This window comes from Canis lupus, chromosome 18, assembly GCF_003254725.2.
Source record: "Canis lupus dingo isolate Sandy chromosome 18, ASM325472v2, whole genome shotgun sequence".
Lineage (NCBI taxonomy): Eukaryota > Metazoa > Chordata > Mammalia > Carnivora > Canidae > Canis > Canis lupus.
Window position 1 is genome coordinate 50242893 of NC_064260.1, and position 27401 is coordinate 50270293.

Here is a 27401-nt window from a genome sequence, read left to right on the forward strand (position 1 = left end):
GCTGCACAGAGATTATTTGGAGGATGTGGGGGCAAGAAATTGATGCAGGTTACACCTGGAAACCCCTGGAATTGTCTTGGGAATGGAGAAGGCGGTGTGGTAGGTGTTAGAACTCCAATTCCTTTCTTTCTGACAGAAGCCATGTCTCACCACTCTTAACTGCCTTAGAGGCAGAAGGGGGTGGATCTGGGAAGCGGTAGGGTGCTTGCAGGAGGCCTATCTCCTGTGACCACTAGTCATGCCAGAGGTTGGTGAGGAAGGAGAGTTTGGGAGAGTCCAAAGCAGACCACGATGGCCTAGCAAACCAATAAACAGGTGTTTTTGCCTCCCTTGGGCTCAGCTCTCCTCTCCCACCATTGCCCTTGGACTTTTTTGCAAGGCATGGCTCTCAGCCCTTAGCTCTTCCTTCCCTCCCAGTCTTCATTTGGTCTCCTAACTTCAAGTATCATCTAGAGGGAATTGACTCCTATGGCTCCTACAACCCTGACCTTCCTGGACTGCTTGGCTGGCAGCTTCACTGTTGGCACTTCCCCTGCACGCTCTCATGAGGAAAGAGGTCTCCTGCATGATCCTCCCCTCCAAACTGGCTCCCTCCTCCCTGGGCTCTCCTCTGCCCCTGGACATGCACACCAGGCCTTCCCTGCTGCCCCCTGTGGATTCCCAAAGCGCTGTAAACCACTCACCTGGTTTGGCATTTACTGCATAATCTTTTGGGTTTTAAAAATCTCCATTGAGTATGTCTCATTCTCTTTCCTGGGGATAAGCCCCCTGAAGACTGGGGCTTACGTATGCTGGTTTCCTCCACTGTGTCCAGAATCAGTCTCGAAAACAGCCATCTCCTTATTGATGCTGGTGAAGGTAATGAATGTGAGAGTAGGACGCTGTATAGGGGCAGACAGCACAGGTACCAACTAGAGGGCTTGCCAGGGAAGAGGTGGAATTTGTAAAGTAACTGTCAGAGGAGAACATCACAGACACCAAATATTTGCATCAGAGTGAAGACTCAAACGGGATGAAATGATGGAAGAGGCCTTCGAGTGACTTTGTCAGGAAGGCCCAGCCAGCAGGGCAGGGGGTGGCGATGGAAGAGAAACAGGAGGCAAGGGTCCTGAGGAGGAGCTGCTGGTGAGTTTAGCCCAGGATGGATGCTGGCAGCCACAAGAAGCACTAGAAAGGGTGGTGTCCTATACTCAAGGCAAGAGATAGGGCAAGCATCAGGCACCAGCGCTGGGCACCAGGTCAGCAGTCGCCAGAGGCTGATAATGGGGAGGGTTGGCGGCCACACAGTAGACTGAGGCAGTGATGGAGGAATGAGAAGAGGAGTGGAAACTAGGCAGAGAAAGACCAGTATGTGGCAGAGGGCATGGAATGAGGAGGGTGGCAGTGACTAATATAGTCTAAGCTTCACCCTGAGAGTGGGAGTAAAAGCATGAAGAGAGGCTGATGAATACTGCATTTTTTGGTGGTCCTCATCCAACTCTACTCAAAAGGGTTCGAGAGGGGATGCCTGGGTGGCTCAGCAGTTTAAGCGCCTGCCTTCGGCCCAGTGTGTGATCCTGGAGACCTGGGATGGAGTCCCACATCGGGCTCCCTGCGTGGAGCCTGCTTCTCCCTCTGCCTGTGTCTCCGCCTCTCTCTCTGTGTCTCTCATGAATAAATAAAATCTTAAAAAAAAAAAAAAGGGTTCGAGAGGCCTCATGTGTGGTCTCAAGGGAGAGTATGGTGTCTTCCTTCTGTGGAAGTTGAAGGGGCCAGCCCTCCTCCACCTCATCTGATGCAGTCTTGGCGGATGGTGTGTGTGCGTGTGCGTGTGCGTGTGTGTGTGTGTGTGTGTGTGTGGCTTGTGACTTAGGTTTGACCCAGCAGATTCTTTCAGGATGTTGCTCCTGAGCCAGGCGAAGCTCCCTGGCTTCCCACCAACCCATACGTGTTTCTTCAGCCCCCAGTGAGTTCTGAGAGCCACCTCCACCAGCATACGCGCACACACACACACACACACACACACACACTGCAATTACATTACTCTCTGCTTTGGTTAGCTGGAGTTTGTATCTCTTGCTTGTGACCAAGAACTCCGACTAAATCTGAGAGTCCAATCCTGTTGACTAAAGGTTGATAATGTTGTCAGATTCCTCTGTGGATGTGGAGTCCAAAGCATAATTCAGAAAAACCACAGGTTGGTTCACCGTTTTAGTTTCCTATGTGCCAGATACTGTGTGCTAGGTTAGGTACGGGGGATAGAAGGACAAGTGTGACAGGTTTCTGGTCTTAAGGGTAATTAAGTGAGCATTTCCTAGTCTGAGTTTATCTGGAAGCAAAACCCAAACCAAGGATTCAAATGTAAGTAGTTTATGTGGGTAGTGGTCCTAGAAGTCCTGATAGGAAAGTCAGAACATAAGACAAGGAAGAGAAGGCGGCTAGCCAAAGGTGCATCATCAAGCAAGATATGACAGTGGGTCACAGGAGCCTGGCTGGGGCCTCTGAGACACAGCAGAGAACAGGCCTCAAAGCTTCATTGACCCACCAGCAGCCGTCTGTCATTGGTTGACATGGCCTCCAGAGACCATGAGCTCCCCAGCACTTTCATATCTTCCGTATGTGCAGAGTTAGCAGCTGAAGTAGCCCTCGGGCAGAGACAGAATGTGGGCAGCTGAGGAGCCATGGGCAGGCTAGCGCAGAACCTTCTGGCCTCGGGGCCGTGGATTGCAGTGGAGGGAGAGTTCTCTGGGTTCTCTGAGAGAGCTGTGACAGGGACGGCAGGCATCAGAGGAGAGCAGTCAGTTTCTGAGAGAGAAAACATCCTTAGACTTGCATGATGTTCTTCACTCAGGCTTTTTAGGCATGATGGATTTTGAATTTGAACTGGTAGCTGTGGTAAAGGAAGTCCATCTGGAAAAAGAACCTGCTATGCCATGGTCCCCACCCCAGGAGGAGCCAGCCTGAGCGTGGACAGCCTGGTTGGCTTAGAAAGCAGGGAGGAATGAGGCAAGGAGAGTGGAGGCCTGCCAGGTAGCAGCATCTCACAGGCCTCCCCAGCCTTCAGTGGCTGCCAGAGATGCCCTAAGAACTTTTATTGGGGTGCCTGGCTAGCTCTGTTGGTAGAGCATGTGACTTTTGATCTCCGGGTCATGAGTTCAAGCCCCACACTGGGTGTAGAGATTGCTTAGATAAATAGGTTGAAAAACAATACAGGTGAAGTCGTGTTCCTGCTCTTTTTTTTTTTTTTTTTTAAGATTTTATTTATTTGAGAGAGAGTGAGTGAGAGAGAGAATACAAGCAGGGGGAGCAGCAAAGGGAGAAGCAGGCTCCCCACTGAGCAGGGAGCCAGATGTGGCTAGATCCCAGGACCTGGGAAACTCTCAGAGGGCTGCTGGCTGCTCAGATGGCTGCAGAGGGCTTCTCCCAGGAAAGTGAACTTGATGGCCAGGCCTGAGTGAGTGCATGAACATAGTGGGGAAGAAATTTCCCTGCACAGCAGACAGGGGGAGGGGGGGCACTGCAAGGTAGAAGAAGGACTGGCCCTGCTGCCTGCCAAGATGGGAGTCACTGTGTCAGGTGCTGGAGAGCACTAGGTTTACAAAGGGTGAGGAAGACTTGGCCCTTTCTCTCAAACAGTATCACAGTCCAGTGGAGGTGATCAAAGAGCCACAATAAATGATGGAGGGAGATGACAGCTGCTGTGGCTGGGCGTGACAGCAGCCTGGGAATGGAGGAGGACATGGGAAGCATGTCATGGCCTGATCCTGCCATGGAAAGGATCCTCCCGTATCCTTACCGCCCGTATCCACACACACCTCCCTCCTGCCTGCTGGCTCCAACTCACTCAGCACCCAGGCCCAGGCCACTTGCCTCCTCCATGGCCAGCAGTCAGGCCTGCCCATGACTCATGCCCCTTCCTCTCTCCTTGCAAGGTTCAGCAGGTTCTGGTTAACACAAATGAGCTGCAGTGCTAGAATCATCAGCCAGAAATACCCCATGTCCATTGTCCTCTTTGACCTATGTTTGCATAAGGACATTGAGTTTCAGGCAGCAGCTGGCAGCGATGTGTTCTCAGGGGCCCAGATGGGGCCTGGGGGCTCATAGTCTTGTGACAAGTCTGAAGACAGCGATCCTCTTGGACGAAGCCCTGAGCCATCACAGCTCAGCTGTGCCTGGGTGACGCTGTGGCTCTTCGGGTACTGTGGTGATGCACCAGATAAAGAGCTGCTCCTCTCAGGGTGCCTGCCCTTCTGGAGGTACTTTGGAGTGCACAATTCAAGCTTTATTTCGTCTTGAGGTTCCCAAAGGTGGGCTTGTCAAGTGTGTTAAATTGAAGTTCTGTTCACTTCTGAGAGTCCAAGGCTAAGGTGCCTTTTCTTTCTTCCTTCCTTCCTTTCTTTCTTTCTTTCTTTCTTTCTTTCTTTCTTTCTTCTTTCTTTCTTCTTCTTCTTTCTTTCTTTCTTTCTTTCTTTCTTTCTTTCTTTTCTTTCTTCTTTTTCTTTCTTTCTTTCTGATTTTTTTTTTTGTTTTTAAGCAATCTCTATACCCAAAGTGAGGCTTGAACTCACAAGCCCAAGATCAAGAGTCACGTGCTCCACATACTGAGCCAGCCAGGCACCCCTAAGGTGCCTTTTCTGTATTCCCCTCGGCAGTTGTGGCCAGGTGGGCTGGGTTTGTGCAGGGGCTGCAGCCAAGGGCAGACAGCAGAGGGAGGCCCTGCTTCAGGAAGGCTACTACATGCTCAGAGGTACAGCAATGCCCAGTCTCCCTTGGGTCCCAGTAGGCTCCCACTTGGAGATCCTACTGGGGCAGAAGCTGGCCTCCCAGGGCAAGAGAGGAGGGAGTTGTGGCAGGCAGGGTGGCCAAGTCTGCAGGAGTCAGGGCAGCCTGTGGGACTAGGACAGAACCTCTCGTAAAAAATGGATACATGACTGTGGGGCCAGGGTTCCTTCCCAAGGGGAGATCTGTCCTGGGGCTTGCCCCCAGCTCTGAGTGATGCTGACGTCCTAGGTGTCAGGTGTGTACTTGGTGGGAGCTGACAGAGCAACTTTAGGGGAAGGGAGCCAGGCTGGGGGCACGAGCTGGGCCTTTCTTTGCTCCTTAGGTGAAGAGTCTCAATCCTGACCCTGACTAGTTTTCAACCTGAATATACACTTGGGCATCCTCCATCCTGCCTGTGGTTCTTGTTCTGCCCTGCTCTACTCTCAGCCCAGATGCAAAAATTCTCCAGGGTCCCCCTGCCTGGCTCAGCTCAACCTGAAATTCTTCCCTTACCACCGCAACCCTCCATTCCAGGGCCCAGTCCCATGCACAGGTGACCACAGGCTACTGCCCTTGTGAGGCTGCACCGAGTAAAACTGCGACCAAAGGCTTAGAGGGGCTCGGGCCTACTGAGTGCAGGCGTTTAGGGCCCCTGCTGACCAGTGGACAGCTGTGCTTTGTGCCCCAGCTGCTCAGCCTCCCTGACACAGGCCCTGCAGTCTCCACCCCTCCCGGCAGGCTTTTATTTTATTTTAAGATTTTATTTATTTCTGAGAGACACAGAGAGAGTCAGAGACACAGGCAGAGGAAGAGAAGTAGGCTCCATGCAGGAAGCCTGATGTGGGACTCGATCCCGGGGCTCCAGGATCACACCCTGGGCCAAAGGTGGTGCTAAACCGCTGACCCACCCAGACATCCCCAGGCAGGGTTTTATTATTTTTTTATTCTTTTAAAAGGGTTTTATTTATTCATGAGAGACACACAGAAAGAGAGGGGCAGAGACACAGGCAGAGGGAGAAGCAGGCTCTATGCAGGGAGCCCAATGTGGGACTCGATCCTGGGTCTCCAGGATCACACCCTGGGCTGAAGGCGGCGCTAAACCACTGAACCACCAGGGCTGCCCCCCAGGCAGGGTTTTTTTTTTTAATTTTTATTTATTTATTTATGATAGTCACAGAGAGAGAGAGAGAGAGAGGCAGAGACACAGGCAGAGGGAGAAGCAGGCTCCATGCACCGGGAGCCCGACGTGGGACTCAATCCTGGGTCTCCAGGATCGCGCCCTGGGCCAAAGGCAGGCGCCAAACCGCTGCGCCACCCAGGGATCCCCAGGCAGGATTTTAATACCTGCCCTAATCCTTTCTGCTGACGGGGCCAGCAGAGGGGTGGAAAGAGGAGCCAGTGAGCTTGGACGGGCCCTGGGAGCTGTTCTGCCCACAGCCCAAAGACCTTAGGAGGGCTGTCCTGGGTCCTGACAACTAGGGGTCTTTAGGGCTGGCTGTCAGCTCAGGGGTGGGATCAGGCCCTGGGGCTCCGAATTGAGTTTGTCTGGGACAAAGTACTTAGATCTGGTTTGAAACGGAATGATTGACTGCTGTGTCCTGGCTTCCCCAGACTCCTGGGGTCAGGGAACTTGGGCTTGGGCAGATACGTCTGGTCTGAGAGTGAAACCGTGTGAGCAAGCCCATTAGGGGCTGTTTACATTTCTATTGTCAGCAGCCAGCTTCTGTTTGTTTAACCCTCAGGAGGTCTCCCCTGGCTCTTTCAGGTCTCTGCTTCAGTTTGGAACTTGAATTTCACAAGTCAGCGTGAATTGCACCCATTTATCTGTCCTGGCCTGGAGGTGGGACACTTCAAGCTTAGATAGCCCACCAGCATTTAATGAGCATTAAAGGCCTCAGAGGGAGGCCCTGGGGGGATGTCGCTAAACCCCTGCGACTTTGTCATCTAGACACCAGTCGTGGCACAGAGGGTTCCAGCTCTGACAGCGTCTTTAGAGGCTCTCAGCTGAAAGACCATGAGGCCCTCACCCCAGCACCCATAATAGGATGTCCAATCAATACAAGATTTCTGGGGATCCCTGGGTGGCTCAATGGTTTAGTGCCCGCCTTTGGCCCAAGGCGTGATCCTGGAGACCTGGGATCGAGTCCCATGTCGGGCTCCCTGCATGGAGCCTGCTTCTTCCTCTGCTTGTGTTTCTTCCTCTCTCTTTGTGTCTCTCATGAATGATTAAATAAAATCTTTAAAAAAAAATACAAGATTTCTCCTGGTGACTACTTGGATTAATTTTGTAAATGTTTTTTTTTTTTTTTTTTTTTTTTATTTATGATAGTCACAGATAGAGAGAGGCAGAGACACAGACAGAGGGAGAAGCAGGCTCCATGCACCGGGAGCCCGACGTGGGATTCGATCCCGGGTCTCCAGGATCGCGCCCTGGGCCAAAGGCAGGCGCCAAACCGCTGCGCCACCCAGGGATCCCTGTAAATGTTTTTTTTTTTCCTAAAAGATTTTATTTATTTGAGAGAGAGAATGAGAGAGAGAGAGAGAGAGACAGAGAGAGAATGAGTGGGGCGGGGGGGGGGGGGAGGAACAAAGGGAGAGGAACAAGCATATTCCCCGCTGAGCAGGGAGCAGGGAGCCCGATGTGGGACTCGGTGGGACTTGATCCCAGGACCACAAGATCATGCCCTGAGCCAAAGGCAGATGCTCAACTGCTGGCCACCAGGCATCCCAGCCTGGTACATTTGTTACAATGTAATGAACCAATGTTTTGTTTTAGTTTGTTTTTTTTTAAGTAGGCTTCATACCCAACATGGGGCATGAACTCATGACCTTGAGAGTCCCTCTCTACTGACTGAGCCAACCAGACAATCCTAGTAATGAATGAATATTGATACGTTATTATTTTTTTAGATTTTGTTTATTCATGAGAGACGCAGAGAGAGAGAGAGAGAGGCAAAGACATAGGCAGACAGAGAAGCAGGCTCCCTGCAGGAAGCCCGATGTGGGACTCAATCATGGGACTCCAGGATCACACCCTGGGCTGGAAGGCAGATGCTTAGGTGTCCCTGAATATTGATACATTATTTTTAAAAAGATTTATTTATTTTTATTTATGATAGACACATAGCGAGAGAGAAAGAGGCAGAGACACAGGCAGAGGAAGAAGCAGGCTCCATGCAGGGAGCCCGATGTGGGACTCGATCCCGGGACTCCAGGATCGAGCCCTGGGCCAAAGGCAGGCGCCAAACCACTGAGCCACCCAGGGATCCCCATTGATACATTATTAATTGAAGTCCATACCTTATGTAGATTTCCTTACTTTTTACCTAATGACCTTTTCTGTGCCAGGATCCCATCCAGGACACGACATTGCATTTGGCAGTCACGTCTCATTAGGCTCCTCTGGGCTGTGATAGTTTCTTAGATTTCACTTGTTTTTGATGACCTTGTCAGTTTTGAGGAGGACCTGACAGGTAGTTCGTAGAATGTCCCTCAGGTGGAGTTTGTCCAATGTTTTTCTCCTAATTAAATAGGGGCTCAGTTGGTGAAACATGTGGACTCAATCTTGGGGTTGTGGGTTTGAGTCCCACATTGGGTGTAGAGATTACTTTAAAAATATATTTTTTGGGGATCCCTGTGTCTCTGTGTCTATCATAAATAAAAATAAATAAATAAATCCTAAAAAAATAAAAATATATTTTTTAATTTAAAAAAATTTTTTAAAAAGATTTATTTATTCATGAGAAAGACAGACTGAGAAAGAGGCAGAGACACAGGCAGAGGGAGAAGCAGGCTCCCCGCAGGGAGCCTGATGCAGGTCTCGAATCCGGGACTCCAGGATAATGACCTGAGCTGAAGGCAGGCGCCCAACCGCTGAGCCACCCAGGCGTCCCTATTTTTTAAAAAATAAAATAAAAGGGGTGCCTGGGTGGCTCAGTTGGTTTTCTGCCTTTGGCTCAGGTCATGATTCCAGGATCCTGGGATGGAGCCGTGTGTCAGGTTCCCTGGTCAGCGCAGATTCTGCTTCTCCCTCTACCTCTGACCCTCCCTGCTGCTTGTGCTCTCACTTTGTCAATTAAGTAAATAAAATCTTTAAAAAGGAGGGGGGATGCCTGGGTGGCTCAGCGGTTGAGTATCTGCCTTCGGCTCAGGGTGTGATCTCAGGTTCTGGGGATCGAGTTCCACATCGGGCTCCTCGCAGGAAGCCTGCTTCTCCTTCTGCTTGTGTCTCTGTCTCTCTGTGTCTCTTACGAATAAATATATAACCTCTTAAAAAAAAACAAAATAAAAAATAAATGAGGGCTATGGGTATAGAGGAGGAAGATCTCAAAGGTAAAGCACTTTGATTAATTTCTAATATAAAAATCAAATTATTCCAAAATTGTTCTTTTTTTTCTCCCCTCTCTCTGTCTCTGCCTTCTCTCCTATCTTCACCTTTTCTTTTTCTTCTGCGGTACACCTGCCTTGCCTGCCTCAAACACTTCCTCCATCTCTTTGCTGGGTGGTGAACTGGATGTGGCCATCTGAACTGAGGAGTTGAGGGGCGGGCAGGGTGCTCAGCGGGCCAGGGTGTGTGTGGAGGGAACACCTGGAAGGTCTTTGGGGGCAGGAAGGGCCAGTGAGGTGTAGCGATTGAGACATGGATTTCCTGGGTTCAAATCTCAGGGGGTCTTATCCTTTCTGCATCTGTGTTAAGAGCACCCACCTTGATAGGGTCATTGGGAATATTAATTGAGCTGGTAGTGAATAGATCCACTAAAGCAGGTGCTTGAGGTGAGTCCTAAGAGGTTCCGCCTGACTGGAGTGGTGGGAGGTGAGGAACAACACTCCCTTCCATCTCCTCCCCTGCCCCCAAAGGCCCTTTAGCAGCCCCTGCAAGGTCTGCAGCAGAAGTGCCCTCCAGGCTGGCTCTTTGCTTCAGGGCCATCACTAAGGACAGAGTGGCCTCCCTAGAACACCCACTACGCTCCCATCTGCGGGGCACTCATGAGGTGCTGTGTTAAGTCCTCCCATACAAGATCTATTGCAACCATCAAGGTGGAGCGCCAAGGGAGGTACTATCACCACTTTACAGAGCAGGAAGCCGAGACCCCACTCACTGATCTTAATCTGATAATAAATCAATGTGTCTGAAACCAAAAATGTCAGGGAGAAAGCCAGAATTTTTCCTTCTCTAAAACCTTTCTTCTCTAGTTTACTGATTCCTAGACTCCCTTTAACAATTCCAAATAAGGGGCACCTGGGCCATTGGGTGGTCCAGCTTCCAGAGAGGAAGGAGTGCTGTCTCCCCGTAAAGCTGCACACAGAATCAAGAAACCGGGTGTGTGTGGGGGGGCAGTCCAGGGACTGGGCTGGGTGGTGCTCAGGAAAGGATAGTAGAGTGCATGAATGAATACGCAAGCAAAACAAACAAATACAACAACTTCAGGAAACAGAAAAACTAGTTAGGGAGGAGATCCCAGGAAGCAGGAGGAGGAAGTGGGGACAGCGAGACCAGAAAGAGAAGCTTTTCATGATGTGTCCCGCAAATCACCACTGGGACCACGGGGGCATTTACATCCTCCCCTGCACCCAGTGGTCAGGGTGGTCCCGGGCCCGGGCTAGGGGCAGAAATAAAGGTGAGGTGAATGGGAAGTTGCGCACCATGAATCCAGGCACAAGGTCCGGGACAACAGTGTCTAACACTCTTTTCTATTTAGGGGTGGGGAATTGAAAAGAGTTGGAGAGCCCTGGGTGTCTGAGGTTGAGGGATGGGCCAGCGGGGAGCCCTGCCCTGTGGAGGCAGCCCTTTGTCACATGATAAAGTGCTTTCATCAGGTGGGTGGGAGCATTGGAAGAAGACAGCCTCCACTCCACTGACCTTTCCCAGCACCCTCCCACCTCCATCACAGGGTCTGGGGCTCCACCTGGGGTCATTCTCCAGCAGGAAGGATGCCAAGGCCCGCCAGATACTCCCCTTCCTCCCTTCCCTCCTCCCACCAGACCCCCCAGGATACTCTGGTCACGTGGGGCACGCCCCCCCCAGTGCCAGCCCACAGTGCCTTCCTTTCTGGGAGCGCTCCCTTGGGGTTCCTTGAAGTTCTGAAGTATTTTGATCATTTCCGACAACTATGTTATAAATTCTAGGGTAGGGTCAAGGGAGAGGAAGTCAGGGGCCGAGACCCCGTCTGCTTCCCCAGGTGTAGCACAGAGGAAATTAAGCAAGCCTGGGCTACGTGGCCCCATAAAAAATGCTTCGGTGGATGGCCTTCTTTGATCTCACTCCAGCCCACACGCTTGACCGTAATCCTGTGAAGCATAAGTGCTGGGCTGGGAGCCTAAGCCTAGATTCTGACGCTAGAACCCTAGCATGATTTTCACTTTAAGTCCACCCAGATTTACTGAATGGTCAAGTCACCTGGCCACTCTGAGCCTACTTTTTCTTCCATAAAATGTTGGAATGGGCATAGTTAGTGGGTGGTGGCTGCTGGGAGTAAGGTGGTGCCCCACAGTGCCCCAGGTGGGGGCGATGGGACAGGTGTCCACTCCTGGGCCTCCTGCCAGCCTCCCCTGTCCAGGGGAAAGGCATCTCTTCTTGGACCCTGCTGCCCTCTGCTGGTCGAGGTCCAGCCTCCTGCCCAATGCCCAGGGGAGCTAAGGAGCCTGGGCTGGGAGTCCCTCCCTGTGTCCAGGAGCCCTGCTCTAATATTCACTGCTTTTTAAAAAAATATTTTATTTATTTATTTGAGAGAGAGAAAGAATACAAACCAGGGGTAGAGCCAGAGAGAGAAGCAGGCTCTCCACTGAGTAGGGGGCCCGATGTGGGACTTGGTCGTAGGACCATGATATCATGACCTGAGCCAAGGGCAGATAGATGCTCAACAAACTGAGCCACCCAGGCGCCCCAAACATTCACTGCTTTTGGTGCAACTCTTTAGCTTTCTGCAACTGTTTCCTCTTCTCTGAAGTGAGGATGTGCAGAATGTCACCTATGGTACCTGGCCAGACAGCACTCTGTGATGCTTTTCTGGTGGGCAGATAGGAGCACGCATCCTAGAACAACTGTTTCAGATTTGTGGGTGGGAAGGAGAACTCTTTGTGTGTGTCTGTCATTCAACAACATCCCCACCCCAACCCCAGCTCCCCTCCTGTTTATCTCAATGGCAGAAGCAGGCTGCAAGTGAATGTCAGATGTTCCCTCCCCCACTGGTTGTGTCCGCACTGGAACTCCCAAGGAGGATGGAGTATGGTGGCTTGGAAGGCAAGGACCAAATTCTGCTCATTCCCACCCCCAGACCCCACTTGGTGTTCAGTATCTAGAACAGGGACCCCACAGGGTAGACAGCCAATATGTATTTCCTAATCAAACACATTGAGTGTCTGCCCTGTGATCGGCACTGGACCAGGCTTGGTGTCTCCACTGCTGAGCCCCCAGGAAATTCCAGCCCATCCTCCTGCCTTCCCTTGGAGGATGGCCAAATCCAATCTGCTAAGGGAAGCATTTTGTTGGAGATCAAGCCCTAGAACGTGGGGTGGCCAGTCAGCTGTCCCACTCCTTGTGGGTCTCGCTACCCCTCTGCTCTCAGGCTTCGTTGCTTCCCTCTCCAGTGGCTTGGAGATGACTTCCTGGGGGCCATGAATTCTCATCCTCCAAAGGAAAGGCCCCCAGGAGCCGAAGGAGGCCAGAGAAAACCAAGAAAGTGGCCCAGAGTCGGGTGATCTGGCCACCCTCCTCCCCCCCCGCCCCCCCCCCCCCCCCCCCGCCCCGGCACCCAGACGTGGGACTCAGGGCACCGCACAGGCGGAGCGAGAGAGGGAAGCTTCGTGACTCACTGAGTGTGCCGCACCCTCCCGCCCAAGGATGCCAGGGAGTGGCCTGTTCTGGAGGAGGTGACTCGGGGTCCCCACCCCCCTTGCCTTCCCAGCAGACAACCCCAAGGCTGATGGAGGCGGTATGGAGAAATGAAGACACTGTGGTCTGTGGTTTCTGGCCCCTGCTGGCCTCTGGGCTGTGTCTTCCCCTGGCTCCCACTAGTCTGGCCCCCGCCCTGCCCGGAGAGGGTGTAGGGAATTGAAAGAGGGGGGCTTAGCAGCTGAGGAGGAGGAGAACAGCCCATAATAACAACCCTGTCTTCAGCCAGGCATCTGCAAGGGCTGCCACTCACTGTGTCCTCCTGGGACACCTGGGATGGCCGTGCCTTCTCCCAGGGTCACCACCCACCGGGCAAGGGGCTCGCCTTCTCCAAGTTTCTCACGCAGGGGTGGGGCCTGCATTCTTCCCTCACCTTCAGCATCCCCACCCTTCCCTCGGTCAGTCCACCATGCCACCGCCTGGGCTTCGCGGCCAGAAGTCACCCAGCCTTGACCTGTGCGGGCTTGTTTCTCTGTCGTGTCTGGATGCCTGCAGCAGCCGAACTGGTCTCCGACTCCCACCCCTGCTCTTCCAGCCATCCATCCTGCCTGGCCCACCACCAGACTGTCGTCTTAAGGAGCCCAATCCAGCTGTTTGCACAGCAGGGAAGCAAAGCCCAGTTCCTTGGCCAAGGGGCTGTGCAAAGACAACGGACCCTATGGGGTGCTTGCTTGATGGGGTCCACAGACTTCCTGGGCAATGAACGAATGTGGCGTCCAAGCTGGATTCTGAAGGATCTAGGGATGGAGGAGGATTTGAACTGGCAGTGATGGGGAGGAAGGGCATGACGAGGTGGGCCAAGAGCCTGAGCAAAGGATTGGAGGCTAGGACTGGTCTGCGGTACTCCCCGGTGTGGCTGGGCATCAGGGGTCCGGGTGTGAGACAGGGCAGGGCAGGGTGGCTGCCAGGTACAGGAGAGCCCAAGTCCCCAGCTGGGGAAGCTGGACGACCTTCCCTGGGTTGAGAGGCGGCAGGAGGCTCAAGGTGATGTAATGAGACTGGATCAGTGCTTTGGAGCACGGCTGTGCCTGCGGGGATGAGGAGGAGGAAGGCGGGGAGTTGACGTGGTAACCCAGGCAGGACCTGGTGTGAACCTCAACTCATGCAATGTGTATCTCTCTAGTGCTTTCTATATGCTGGGCACTGTCTGAGTTACAGGGGATTTCAACAAACCTGGTCTGTGCTTTGGGGAGCTGGCAGTCCAGTGGGGAGACCCACAGGACCGTGCCACACGGTGACAAGCTCTTAAAGAAAGTAAAAGAGGGCAGCCACAGGCAGCGTGGGGCAGAGAGAAAGCACACGTGTATTCCTGACTCAGCTGCTCCCCTGCGGGGCACCATGAGGATGGGCATGTGCCCACTTCCCCCCTATTCAGTGGCCCCAGAAGCCCCTTCCCTGCACACCACTGTATCTTCCATCTTCCTACCCCCCATCTTGCTTCCCCTCAGCTCAGAGAGCAGTTCTTCTCTGACTTTGACCTCCTTGCATGCATCCTGGGTGAGATTCAGGGAGAGTTGAGTCAAACTTCAGTCCTCCTCTGGCCACGTGACCAGGAATCCTGTCCTTTAAGGCCTTCCACTGATTGGATGAGGCCCACCCACATGACACAGGGTCACCTGCTCCACTCAAAGCCTACTGATTCAAATGTCAATTACATTTACAAAATGCCTTTGAGGCAGCATCTAGGCTAGTGTTTGGCCAAACCACTGGGAAACATGACCTAATCAAGTTGACACACAAATTTAATCACTAAACCTGTTTATCTAATCTTCTCATTCCCGATAGAACACTCATAAGAAATAAAAGGCAAGGACTGGAACTTATTCCTCCCATTTGTCAGGTGAGAAGACAGAGACCCTCCCAGGACCAAGCACATCACTCCTCCTACCCTCTTGTTCATTCTGTCAGCCCCCTTGGCCCCACATCCCTTTGTCCTGCTTGCCTTGCAAGACTTGACACAGCATCTTGGGCTCTCAGGTCACCATGATGGGGCATATCATCCCCCATACTCACCCATGATCCTCTTCTATCCAGATACCTTGAAGCACAGGGGATTCCAGCAAACCCAGTCTGTGCTCTTGGGGAGCTGGTGATCCAGTGGGGAGATACACAGGACCATGACACATGGTGACAAGTGGTTGGGACCCCTCCTCTGTGCTTCTTCCAGGGTATTGCAAACACACCTGGCTTTGAGGGGCACAGACCATGGTTCCCTGTGTAATATCCCTAGCCCTTGTCATAGTGTGCGGCACACCAGAGAACTCCTGAGACACCAGGCTAAAGGAATAGATGACTCAGTCCCTGGTTATCTCAGGGAAGGAGCCCATGCCAGCACCTGTGTCTCCTGATCTCTTGTTCAGCATCTCACCCTCAAGTATAGGACATTCTGTCCAGCCCAGCTATTCTTCTTGCAAATCTGTCCCATGGTTCTTGCATCCTTCTTTCTGGCTGGCACTATACTAGGCACCTGACAAGTTTTTTGTCACTTCCTTCCTACAGCAGCCCTGTAGGATGGATATGATTGTCCCCATGTGCCAGATGGGATATTGAAGTTCGAAGACTGTAACTCTTAAAAAATCACATAGCTAAGGAAAATGGCAGCACTGACATCTGAACCCAGATCTGCTACTGACTCCAGAGATGCAACACTCAGTGCCAACAAGGCCAAGCCACATCCTCAATTAGGGGCCAGGGACAAAGAGATGAAGCAAACAAGGATCCTGAGTTCACGGAAGTTGAGATCTTGTGCAAGGAGTCACTGTGAAAAGCATCATAGCAACATTACTCTCAGGGCTCAAGGAATATATATTTGGGGAAATTAGCTGTCTGAGCTGGGCTTGGGGAGGGCAGAAAGGGAAGAATAGGGAACATCCTGGGCACAGTGTATGCTTGACAGGGAGGAGCAATCAGGCTAGAAATCTAGGCCAGGAAAAGTTATTTCCCATTCCTGAGCAGTTTATAGTAAAACCCTGGAGTGGAGCCTGTAACCCACACGGGGTTTCTGGAGCAGGCCAATAACATCATTTCACCTGTCTCAGTTCAGCTCTGTAACCCAAGGCATGAGCCCTCACCTGGCACAAGCAGTCTCTTCTTTGTGCTGTTTATCTTTGTCTTCTTTTCTTTAAATTTTTATTAAAGGTTTATTTTTAAGAAATCTCTACACTCAACATGGTGCTTAAACTCACAACCCTGAGATCAAAAGTCCCATGCTCTACCAATTGAGCCAGCCACGTGGCCTATGAAGTGGTCCCTCCCTTGAGCTGTTTTAACTTTAAGAGAGGGAGAGAGAGTGTGAGTGCATCTGCCAGTGAGTGGGAGCGGGGGAGGAGCAGAGGAGGAGGAGAGGGAGAGAATTTCCAGCAGATTCCGTGCTGAACATGGAGCCCGGTGCAGGGCTCAATCCCACCACCCTGAGACCATGGCTGGAGCCAAAACCAAGACTTGGATTTAACTGGCTGAGCCACCCAAGCATCCCTCCTTTGAGCTGTTTTTCTTTTCTTTTCTTGTTTTTAAGATTTTATTTATTTGAGAGAGATAAAGAGAGAGAGAGAGCATGAGTATGGGGAGGGGCAGATGGAGAGGGAGAGAATCTCAAGCAGACTTTCCACTTTCCTGACATGGGGCTCGATACCACAACCCTGAGATCATGACCTGAGCTGTAATCAAGAGTCAGATGCTCAACCAACTTAGCCACCCAGGTACCCTCTTACTTTTTTAAGACTTTATTTATTTGAGAGAGAGAGAGAGCACGAGAGAGCACAAGTATGAGTTGAGGGCAGGGGCAGAGGGAGAGGGAGAAGCAGACTCCTCCACTGAGCAGGGAGCCCTATGTGGGGCTCGATCCCAGGACCCTGGGATCATGACCTGAGCTGAAGGCAAATGCTTAACTGACTGAGCCAAAGATTTATTTATTTATTTGAGAGAGAAAGAGCATGTGTGCATGGGGGGGGGGGGGCGGGGAGGAGGAGAAAAGGAGGGAGAGAAGCAGACTCCTCCATTGAGCCCAGAGCCCAATGTGGGCCCCGATCTCATCAGCCTGAGATCATGACCTGAGCCAAAATCAAGAGTTGGTCACTCAACTGACTGAGCCACTCAGGTGTCACCCTGGAACTTTTTTTTTCCTTTTCTTCTTTCTTTCTTTCTCCTTCCTTCCTTCCTTCCTTCCTTCCTTCCTTCTTCCTTCCTTCCTTCCTTCCTTCCTTCGTCTTCTTTCTTCTTTCTTTCTTTCTTTCTTTCTTTCTTTCTTTCTTTCTTTCTTTCTTTCTTCTTCTTTCTTTCTTTCTTTCTTTCCTTTAGGTATTTATTCATGAGAGATAGAGAGGGAGGCAGAGACACAGGCAGAGGGAGAAGCAGGCGCCCTGTGGGAAGCCGATGCAGGACTTGATCCCAGGACCCTGGGATCGACCTGAGCTGAAGGTAGACACTCAGCCACTGAGTCACCCAGGTGCCCCTGAACTGTTTTTTTTTTTTTTCCCTGAACTGTTTTTAATGAAACTGAAGGAGTATGTTTTTGTGGCTGGTTCTTTGTGGGTGGGCCTTATCCAATCAGTTGAAGACCTTAAGAGAAATGACAGGTTTCTTGACGAAGGAATTCTGGCTCAAGTCAGCAGCACAGAAAGCCTGAGTATCCAGCCTGCTGCCCTGCAGAACTCAGATTCAAGACTGCGACATCAACTGACCTGAATCTCCAGCCTGCCCTACAGGTTTTAGACTTGCCAGCCCCTGTGCTCCTGTGAGCCAATTCCTCACAATTTCTCTCTCTCTCTACACACATCCTATTGGCTCTACATGGTTCTGTTTCTCTGGAAAACCCTAATATAATATTATTCAGTATATTACATCTATGCAATATTATATATTTATCATACATAAAAATAACACTTGTGAACCTTTTGTGAGCACTTACTGTGGGCCAGGCACCTGCTAAGCAGTTTGCATGTGTCTCATGATGTTCTTACTCATTAAAGGCTCCATGACATCATCTATGATTGGTCCCATTTCACAGATGGGGATACCAAGGCACAGAGGGTTCAAGTAATTTGCCCGAGGTCCTAAAGTGATAAAGCCAGGCTTGGATCCAGGTAGTCCCACTCCAGTGCCTACATGTGGTGGACTCTCATCTGCTGTGGAACATGTGTGTAAAGCAAAGCGCATGACATAACTGACAAGTGATGTTTTAGTTGTTACGGTCACTATTGGATGGGCGGGGGGGGAGAGAGGAGGGGCAGGGTGTGTGTTCTGGCCCTGGTCCTAGGACTGCCTGTTCCTGAACATGCAGCCCTGTGACAGCAGCGAGGTGGCGCCAGGCTTGAACAGGCTCTTCTGGATGTGTGGTCCAGGCTGGGAGCGGGGAGTCTGGTAGTCATTGTAAAGGACTCCAGGATGAGCCCTCCACAGGGCTGACAGGCTCTGGAACCCCCTTCCTCAGGCCTCAGGGGGGTTATGCTCTAGTCCAGGGATCGAAGCCCCAGGGTTGGGGACCCGGCCTTGGTGGTGTCCATCTGTTTGAGGTGTAGTACGGTGATCACGGTCTGGGGACTGGGTCCAGCCCGGCCGAGTGGGCAGCTCAATGCCCAGCTCTTTCCTGTGCTGCTGGGGTGGTTGGGACAGAGAGGGCCTCAGGATGTCAGATCACCACACAAAAGGTCTGGGTAAGCCTCCTCCAGAAGTTGCGACTGCGGCTACTGAGGGCTACCTTGGCTGCCTCCTGGAAGACCGCGTGGACGTTTTCTTGGAGCAGGGCCGAGCACTCGAGGTAGGCCACTGCACCCACAGACCTCGCCATCTCCTGGCCCTAACAGAGAGAGTAGATAGGGCTATGTTGAGGCGGAGACCTCTGCGTGGCCTCACATCCTGCCTCCCCACAGCTCTCCTGGCTGTCCTAGGGAGTCTCCAGGACCAAACTGGAAGGCAAGTTTTTCTAGGACACCCACATCTCCTGCCCCCTGGCTTGACCAAGCAGTCTCATGGCTTCACTGGATTTCCTGCCTCAGTTCCAGGATGGGTCCCTGCCTCTCAAGGCACCAACTAACCTACTTCCTAGGCATGTAGCACAGAGGGGCCTGTAGACTAAAGAACTAGGGTTCTTCTCCAGGCCTCAGGGTCCCTATCTGTGAAGCAGGTGGGTAGGATTATCTGAATGAGCACATTACTTACTCTGCCTTTCATAGGCAGAACCTTTGAGAGTATTCTAGGTGCCACTTCTAAGCCCAACCATTCCAAGATGACCCCTACCCTGACCCACCCCTCTGAGTGTGCTGGATGCCTTGAGCTGCTCAGAGGCTGGACGGGATCAGCATACCCAGAAGCTCCCCCTCTCAGGACCTACCCTCACCCCTGGGCTGGGTTTCCTACCCTGTGGTAGGTCACAGGCTCCAACCTATTTTTCCGTAGCTTCTTCAGCAGTGACTTGTCCTTGCGCAGGTCAGTCTTGCAGCCCACAACAATGATGGGCACCTCCTTGCAGAAGTGGTTCACCTCTGGATACCACTGTGGGGAGGGTGGCAGTGTGGGGCTGTGTTAGCCATCTGGATGCTGTCCCTTTCTGCAGATGGGGAGAAAGGGCCACCCTCTTGCTCCCCAGGCAGACTCCAGCAAAGATAATCAGCGCAGCCAACATTTAGGGAGAATTACTACTCTGTGCTGGGCTCTAAGACTTTACATTATGAACTAACTCATCAATTCCCCCAAGTCTCTACGAAGCAAGTTCTATCGTCAATCCCATTGCACAGATGCAGTGACTGAGGCTCAGAGAGTCTATATAACCTGGCCTTGATCATACAACTGGAAGTGGCAAGATTTGAGCCCAGGGTTGGGGCCCAGAGCCCTGCACCCACATAGGCTAGAATCCTGCCACTCTGCAAGGTAAGGGCCCCCAAGACTGCCTCCCAACTGGGTGAAATATATAAAGAAATAAGTCACCCTTTAAAAATAAAGCAGTTTGCAAAATGGTTGGAGCAGCTGTTTGCCTGGTGGAGGGACCACTCCTATTCTGTGTCAGCTGCTCTTTGGAATGTGAGGCTCCAGGGCCTGGTTACTTCAGCCTGGACAACAACTGGAGAGTCTAGAATCTGGAGACAGGGAATTTGTATTTCCAGAATGCATGCCTACTGAGTTGGTCTGCTCAGAAAAAACCAGCATCAAACCGCCTGGCTTCTGGAGCCAGATGAGGCCCAAGTGGGATCCTGGGCTGACTCCCCATACTCTAACCCCTCCAGAAAACTGTGCTTGAGAATGGTCTTCACTGTGATTTCACTTTGTTTGATCTAACAGTGAACACTCGGCCTTTATCCTGCCTGAGTCCTGGCACCAGGCAAGGATCTCTCCCTCTTCTATAACCTAGTTGGCACTTTGCCCTAGGACTCTGCTCTCTTGGTTCTCTCCAGGTGACTTTCTCAAGTTCAAGGCTCTTCCCCACCAGCAGTTCCTAAATGGATCTGCCCAGCCGGGCCTGGCCCTCTCCTGGAAGCTGCACTCAGACTTCCATGCCTACCTGGCCTTCCCCTGAGATGTCTAACAGGCCTTCATTTCTCACCTCATCCCCCACTTGCTCCTTCTCATCTTGGAAGGTGGCAAGTCCACATTCTACTTGCTCTGGTCAAAACGTTTCTTCCACTCCCAGTCTGGGGATAATACTACTATTGGCTCCATCAGGTTACCAGGAATAGATGAGTAAATGTGTCTAAGTGCCCAGAACAGTGTTTGGTACAAGGTAAGTTCTCAATAAATATTACTATCATTGCTGTGATTAATGTTGCTAATCCTGTCACCAGTTGCACTCTGAGGAATCCTGGTGCACAGTTTGCATGCCACTCACAGGGAGGCCCTGGAGCAGTGGTGTAGGAGCAGAACAACTCAAGGGACTATGTCCATGACACCTGTGAGCAGTGAGCAGCCTTGGGAATCCCTGACATACCGGGGGGGTGGGGGTGGGGAGGGCATCTTGGGAGGCTGCTGAAAGATAGCAGTCACACAGAGCTGCCAGAAGCTGACCATGCATGCAACCTCAGGCAGGCCCAGCCTGAGGAGATGCTGGGGCCTCTGGGTCACCCAGCATCCTCAGGTAGGTGTCACGATGGAAAGAGCCATGGCATTTTGAGTCCAAACTCTGCCACTGAATCTCTATGGAACCTCTGGCAAGTTGCTGCCCCTGCTCTGGTCTTCTGTTTCCCCATATACACACCAAAGTTGCTGGACTTGATATCATCCAGGCCTGGCTATAAGGGCTGTACCTCCCCAATCCCCCAGTACCTACCCGGTTAAAGATGTTGTCAAAGCTGGGTGGGCTGGTGACATCGAAGCAGAGGAGCAGGACACTGGCATCAGGGTAGAACAGGGGCCGCAGGCGATCATAGTCAACTTGCCCTGGGTAGAGTGGGGGTGATCACTCCCTTCAGATCTCCCCCAAGATCAGGGAGGTCATCTGAGCCTGGGTCAGGGCCTGCTTGTGTGCCTCATGGTGTTTAGGTGGCCATTCCACGTGAACACTTCCCCCTGGCTTGCCCGTGGGATGTGTTAGCCCTGGTCTGGGTGAGACTACTTGCTGAGATAGCCCTGTTCTGGAAGGAGTAGGGGACAAGGAAGGCAGAGGCCCAGCCTACAGGGACTGGGGCCATTGGTGAGAAGCCTGCTTTGACCTGGGCTTGGGTGGTGAGGAGTTAGAAGCAGGTAGGGCCCTGGACAAAGGCATCTTAACCCAGTAAGGGGGCTGCTAGGATACCCTGGGGTTACCTTTCAGCTCTGGGGTGGATTTGACTGAACCCTATGTAGGTAAGGTCAGGAAGCTGGAGGGCAGAGGTCAAGTCAAGGTCAGGTAGATCCTACAGAAGCCAAAGCCAGGGGCAGCCCCGGTGGCAGTGGTGCAGCGGTTTAGCGCCACCTGCGGCTCAGGGTGTGATCCTGGAGACCTGGGATCGAGTCCCACATTGGGTTCCTTGCAGGGAATCTGCTTCTCCCTCTGCCTGTGTCTCTGCCTCTCTCTCTCTCTCTCTCTCTCTCTCTCTCTCTCTCTCGTCTCTCATGAATAAATAAATAAAATCTTAAAAAAAAAAAAAAGAAGCCAAAGCCAGGGTAGAATGCCTAGGAGACCAGGAATAGTTCACCCCTCGAAAGAAGAGAGCTCTGGATCCCCCCTTGTCTCCAGGGCATTGCTTGCTACCCTCTGTTGGTTGAAGGAGGCAGCAGACAGACAAAGGCGCAGAAGCAAAGAAGCTTCAGGTTCCCAGGGACCCTAATCCTGGCCAACACCTGTCCCTTGGAGATTGGTTGACCATGGTTCAGAAGGGAGTAGGGCTTGGCTCCTGGGCACGTGGGGCTCCTCCTCCTGCCCAGCCCCTCCTGTGGCCCCGCACACCCACCTGCTGTGTCCCAGATCTGGAGGTTCAAGGGTTTGCCTTTCATTTCCAGATTCACGGTGAGCCGCTCAAACACAGTGGGGGTGTAGCTCTGAGGAAGAAGAGGGCGAGGTGCAGGCTGTGAGGACAGCTTCTGAAGCAGGGTGGGCCCCAGTGCCCAGGCCAGAGCCCTCAGACGCCTGCAGCACCGCCCCTCTTCGGGAGTCTGACAGCTAAGGGAGTTTCTGGGAAGTAGGTAGCCAGTGGGGTTGAAGGAGGCCTAGAGCTGCCGCCTCCTGCCTCCTAGCTCTCTGCCCCAGCATGGCACTGCATCTCCCTGGCCTTCTCAACTGTAAAGTGGGAATATTAAAAGTACCTACTGCAGTGTGTTGCTGTAAGGATTCAGTGAGAGCTCTGTGCAGAGCCTGGCACAAAATAAGCACTCTACACATGACGGCTACTGTTATTTTTATCTTTGTCCCCCTGGATGGGGGACTGTTCCATTTCTGAGCCTTCCTTCATGCTGTCCCCTCCTCCTGGCATGACATTAACCTACATTTGTTTGTTTGATTGTTCATTCATTCATTCATTCATTTATTCATTATTTATTCAGTAAACAGCACTTTCTCTGGTCCTGGATACTGGAGAGCAAGTAATAAACAAGACTTGCTATCTGCTCTGGGGAGCCTGTAGCTTTTGGGGGTCCCTGGGCCTCCCAACCTCTCATAATCCAACCAAGACCCCTGCCCCGTGCCACCTTCCCCAGGATGCCTTGCTGGATCCCTTCCCACATCCTCTCCATTTCTGCCTTTCTCATTTTCCCTCTTTGGTATCAGGAGGAAGTCACTCAGGCCACAAGCCCCTCCACTCCAGGCCAAGAGCCTGAGTGTACTCCGTCTTCATAAAGGCTGAATGAATGGAAACAGGATGGGTTTTGTATGAGACAAAATGCAGGAATGAGAAGGGGGAACTTGTACACATAGGGTCTGAGCAACAAGTGAGAAGGTTTTCAAAACTCTATCACAAACAAAAGCCCTTTGCTGGAGTGGCATGCTGGACCAGCTACAGCCTGGTCCCCAGGGCTCGCTGACTTGCTCAGGGTTGGTCAGTGGGGTGGCAGCATGGGGAGCCCTTGTCCTCCCCATTTCCTATACCAGATGGGGCCCACACCTGCCCTGACTCAGGAGGATTTCAAGCCTGTCTGCCTGCCGGCCTGCCCACTGGCACTCACAGTCAGCCCCTGGGCTCCTGGTGTGTCAGTGTGGTCCTCTAAGCCACTGTGGAAGGTACAGGGGGAGGTACAGGGGGAGGGTACAGAAAAGGTGAGTCCTGGAGTGGGCAGATAGAGAAGTTGAGGATGGCCCTGGGATAGGGGCTCAATCCGCCCTGGACTCTAGCCAGCTGTCACTCTCTCTATTAGTAGGTACAGACAAGGGTTCCATCTACCTCCCCAGCACCTGCCTGCCCAGGCCTCTCCTCTCAGGTCCTTTGCCTGGCGGGAGACATAGTGGCTAGAATACTGGCTTTGGGATCAGATGTTCCTGGCTTAGAACTGGCTCTGGCCCTCACCAGCTGTGTAACCTTGGGCCTGTCCCCTCACTGGTTAAAGGAGAAGAGTGGCCCTTTACAGTGTGATAGGAGAGACTGGCTGGCAGGTGAGGCCCAGCACAGATGCTCACTGCTTAGAAAGCTGGTCACCAGGGGCAGTGTACATGCCAACTGCCGTCCATCCCTACAGGTGGTGTGCCCTGCCCTAGCCTGTCACCGTGGAAGGGACTGACACCTGCTGAGCTTCCACTTACCCACTCCCCTTTGGCAGGACCCCTCCTGATCTGAGGTGGAGGGCAGCTTGCCACGAAGCTCTTGGGAGACATGTGTCAGTATTTTGCAAACATCTGTGGAGATGACACTGTCATCCACATTTTCTAGGGATCTACTGTGCATAGCCCTCTACCTGTACTGTGTCTGATCCCTGTAACCTTGGGAAGTTAGCACTATCTCCATTCTCCTGATGGAGAGGGTTAGGGTTAGGGTTAGGGATGAAGACAGAGCAGGGAAATGACTTTCCCAGGGTGACACACTGGACAGCTGGCTAAGAATGGAGGCCAGTCTTCCTGGCTCAAGAGGCCTGGCTCTGTTCCAAGCCATTTGCTCTCCTGAGGTCACCAACTCTCTTAGCCACTGGTATCAGGAGTGGGCAGGAAAGCCCTATTCCAGACTAAGGGGCTGGGTTGCTCCTATGACTCCCTGCTCACAACCCTCCCTGCCATAGACTTTGTCTATACATTCTGTTGTGTTCTTTGAACCACTAGGCAGGGTCACTCTGACCAGTAAGTGCCTAATCTTATCTGTTGAGCTATCCTTAGCCAGAAAGGCAGGGCAGGTCTGACCTAGACCAAGGCAGAGGTGACTCAGGCTTGTGTCTGGCCTCATGGGGCTCACAGACAGATCATTAAAGGATAGGAGAACATAGTTCAAGAAAGGAGAGTCAGGGGTTTCACACCCTTAGTTCCTATATGACCAGGAGGAACTGAGCTGGTTTTGGAAGGTAGGGCTGGTATTCCCTGCCTGCTCCTGTTCCCACCCTTCTGTGGGACCCCTGGACTTTGGAATGGTTGCGGACCCAAATGTCAGCAAGGACCAAGCAGAGGCTGGTGTCCCGCTTGGACTTCCCTCTACCTTAGGAGCTCTCTCTACTCTGCTCCCCTGCTCTGAACTGAGGCTGGGCCACAGCCAGATAAGGGTCACTCAGAACCCTTCAATCCCAGCTCTTTGGGGGGACTCTGTATTCTAGCTGCTGGTTCTCTGAGCTTGGAGGCCTGCCAGGAGGAGGAGTATAGGAGTAGGAGCAGAAGGTTGGTCTGGCAGGTAGAGTACTAGGGATCATAGAGAGTGTCCTGGTCAAGGGTGGGGAGATCTGGGCTCTTGACCTACACTGCCACTCCTGGTCCGTGCATCCCAGGGCAAGGCTGTTTCTCAAGCTTCAGTTTTCCCTCCTGTAAAATGAGGCCTTTCTGCAGCCTGGACTTTGTGATTCTTTTAAAAGAAGAGCTCTTTCTTGTACCTGGAGGTAGAGGGGTCCCCAAAAAGATGAAGAGCCCATACAAAGTCAAGTCCATCTCCCTGGTAATAAGCATGCCCTCCCTTCCCCTGGCCAGCCCCAGCTTGTCCTTCAAAACACACATTCCATCAACTTCCAGATGCCTGTTTCCATGTTCCAGCCTCTCTGGAATCAGGATGAGCCTTGCCATCCCAGGACACCTCTCCCAGCCGGTCTCCTGGACCCTGGCTGGCCTGGTCCCTCTGTGGCACTCTTCCCACCATGCCATAATTGTCAGGTTCCCATGTGCAGCATCTGAGGGCCCAGAAACTTGGCCTATCCAACTTAAGAAAAAATGTGACTGGCCAGAGGAGGTGATGTCAGCTTCATAAACCACAAAGCAAGAGTTGGCTGGATGCTGCCACAGTGGAGAGGGAGGTCTCACACTGTTACCAGGCCTGGTCTCTCCTGTCTCCCCATCGGACTCCCCAGGGTCTGCACAAGCTCAGGGGTTTGGAGGATGATGTGACAGGCATGAAGGAGAAGAGACCCTGGAAGCAACCCACAGACTCCCAAAACTAGGCTGAGAGGTGGCAGGGTAAGGGGCCCAGCCCCTATCGTGGTGCCTGTGAGCCCGCCTGGGCAGTTTGAGCACACCAGCCAAGGACTGACAGGTAATGTGCCCAGGGCGTCCAGGACATGCCAGGTAAACACATGCTGTCTCTTAGCCTTACCTAATTCCACCTCACTACCACTCTCAGGTCTCCCGCCCTCTGACGTTGTGTGAGGAAATGGGAGGCTCAGAGAGGTTAAGCAAGGTACGGAGGGACACACAGTTTGTTAGAGGAGAGCTGAGCTGCCAACCAAGCTATCTGACTTGACTCTGGTGTGCTCTGACCCTCCAAGACAGAGCCCACCACATGGCCGCTGTATGCACAACAGCTGGTGAAAAGATGTTTGCGAAACTTCAGTGAGTCCTTCCTGCTGTAAGCTCAGAGCTGAGCCCGTGACCTGTATTAACTCTTCACAATGACTCTGGAAGGTGGGCACCATCCTTATTCCTATTATGTGGTTGAGAAAACAGGCACGGAGGGACACCTGAGTGGCTCAGTGGTGAGCACTGCCTTCCGCTCAGGGATGATCCCAGGGTTTGAGATGGAGTTCTGCATCGGGCTCCTTGCCTGGAGCCGGCTTCTCCTCTGCTTGTGTCTCTCATGAATAAATAAGATCTTAAAAAAGAAAAGCAAAGAAAAAAGAGGCACAGAGAGGGTAGGGGATTTGTCCAAGGCACAGCAACAGCCCAGGCGAGTCTGGCTCCGGTGTCCTCAGTCCCTCCTAGCCATGCTCAGGCTGTACCACCACGCGCTCTCAGGATCTGCGGGGTCCCCAGGTTACTAAGTCAGTCCCCGTGATAACGATTCCAGGTAGGTGCCATTCTTGTCACTTTACAAATCTCGCTCCCGCCTACGGAGCAAGAACCGCCTCTGGATCCACGCTGCGCTGGGGGACCCCTTGGGAGGCCGGCTGGGCGCCCCGCCGCGCGTCCGGGGCGGCGAGGCAGGGTCGGGAGCGCGGGGCCGGAGGGGGCTGGCACTCACCTCGGGGAAGGCGCCCTGGGCGAAGACCATCAGCAGCGACGTCTTCCCGCAGCCGCCGTCGCCCACCAGGACCACCTTGACGGACCGCGCGCCCGACGGCGCCTCGGCGCCCTCGGCCTGGGCCGCCCTCATCGCGCGCGGGCGGCTCGGCAGCGGCTCCGCGGGCAGGAATGTGGAAGGGGCGGGGCGGCGGGAGGAAGTGCGCGCGGCGGGGGGCGGGGGGCGGGGGCGGGGGCGGGGTCCGGGGCCAGGTGAGAGCCCGGGGCCCGGCGAGCGGCCCGGCTGGCCAGTCCGTCCGCGTCCCGCTCGGCCACTCGGGGGACCCGTCTCGGGCCCCTACCGAGTGCGGGCGCCGGGGGCACGCGAGGGGGTCCCACACGCGGCCTGCGTCCTCGGGAGGGCACCGGGTCCGATGGGGAGATGACCGGGAGCCGGAAGATGACAGTGTGACAGTGTGTAGGGGGAGGGTGGACAGGGAAAGGGGAGGACCTGGGCCACTTCCTCTGGGAAGAAGGAGGAGGTGGGGGTCGGCCAGGGGCGCCTGCCAGCTCTGTAGGGATAAGAACTGGGGTCCTGGTGCCCAGCACAGGTGGGCCCTAAAAAAGCCAGTGACTTTGGATGAATGAATGAATGCGTGAAGGAATGAATGTGCACCCCCCCCCCCAAAAAAAAACCCCACAATCCTCCCTCCAGATGTTTCAGGCCAGGTGGGAACGGGGTGACCAGGGCATGCCCTTATGGGTCAGTTGCTGGCCCTGCCAGTCTGGCCTGCCCTGCCCCAGCCAGCACCAGGAAGTTTC

The 27401-nt window shown here is 53.0% G+C and overlaps 2 protein-coding genes across 2 annotated transcripts in view; both read right to left on the reverse strand.

The window, feature by feature from the left end:
* The window catches only part of KDM2A (lysine demethylase 2A), a 151215-nt gene extending 124475 nt beyond the window's left edge, over nucleotides 1-26740 (reverse strand). Inside the window, exon 1 of the mRNA XM_035701596.2 lies at nucleotides 26602-26740. The gene's annotated coding sequence lies outside the window, so the exon portion shown is untranslated. The remainder of the gene's footprint in view (nucleotides 1-26601) is intronic.
* Nucleotides 17090-26776, reverse strand: RHOD (ras homolog family member D). Its single transcript, XM_025446228.3, has 5 exons — nucleotides 26602-26776; nucleotides 21988-22075; nucleotides 20886-20995; nucleotides 18986-19120; nucleotides 17090-18425 (listed from the first exon to the last, which is right to left on the reverse strand). Exons 1-5 carry the CDS (start codon nucleotides 26731-26733, stop codon nucleotides 18258-18260), a joined length of 633 nt encoding a protein of 210 aa, XP_025302013.1. The 5' UTR covers nucleotides 26734-26776; the 3' UTR covers nucleotides 17090-18257.
* Between the last annotated feature and the right edge of the window lie 625 nt (nucleotides 26777-27401).

Bases quoted from the DNA above. Each gene is read 5' to 3' on its own strand.
- RHOD (XM_025446228.3), bottom strand. From the start codon at position 26,733: ATGAGGGCGGCCCAGGCCGAGGGCGCCGAGGCGCCGTCGGGCGCGCGG. The intron at 22,076-26,601 runs GTGAGTGCCAGC...CTTCTTCCTCAG, and splicing joins CCCAGGGCGCCTTCCCCGAG to AGCTACACCCCCACTGTGTT. The intron at 19,121-20,885 runs GTAGGTACTGGG...CCCTCCCCACAG, and splicing joins TTGACAACATCTTTAACCGG to TGGTATCCAGAGGTGAACCA.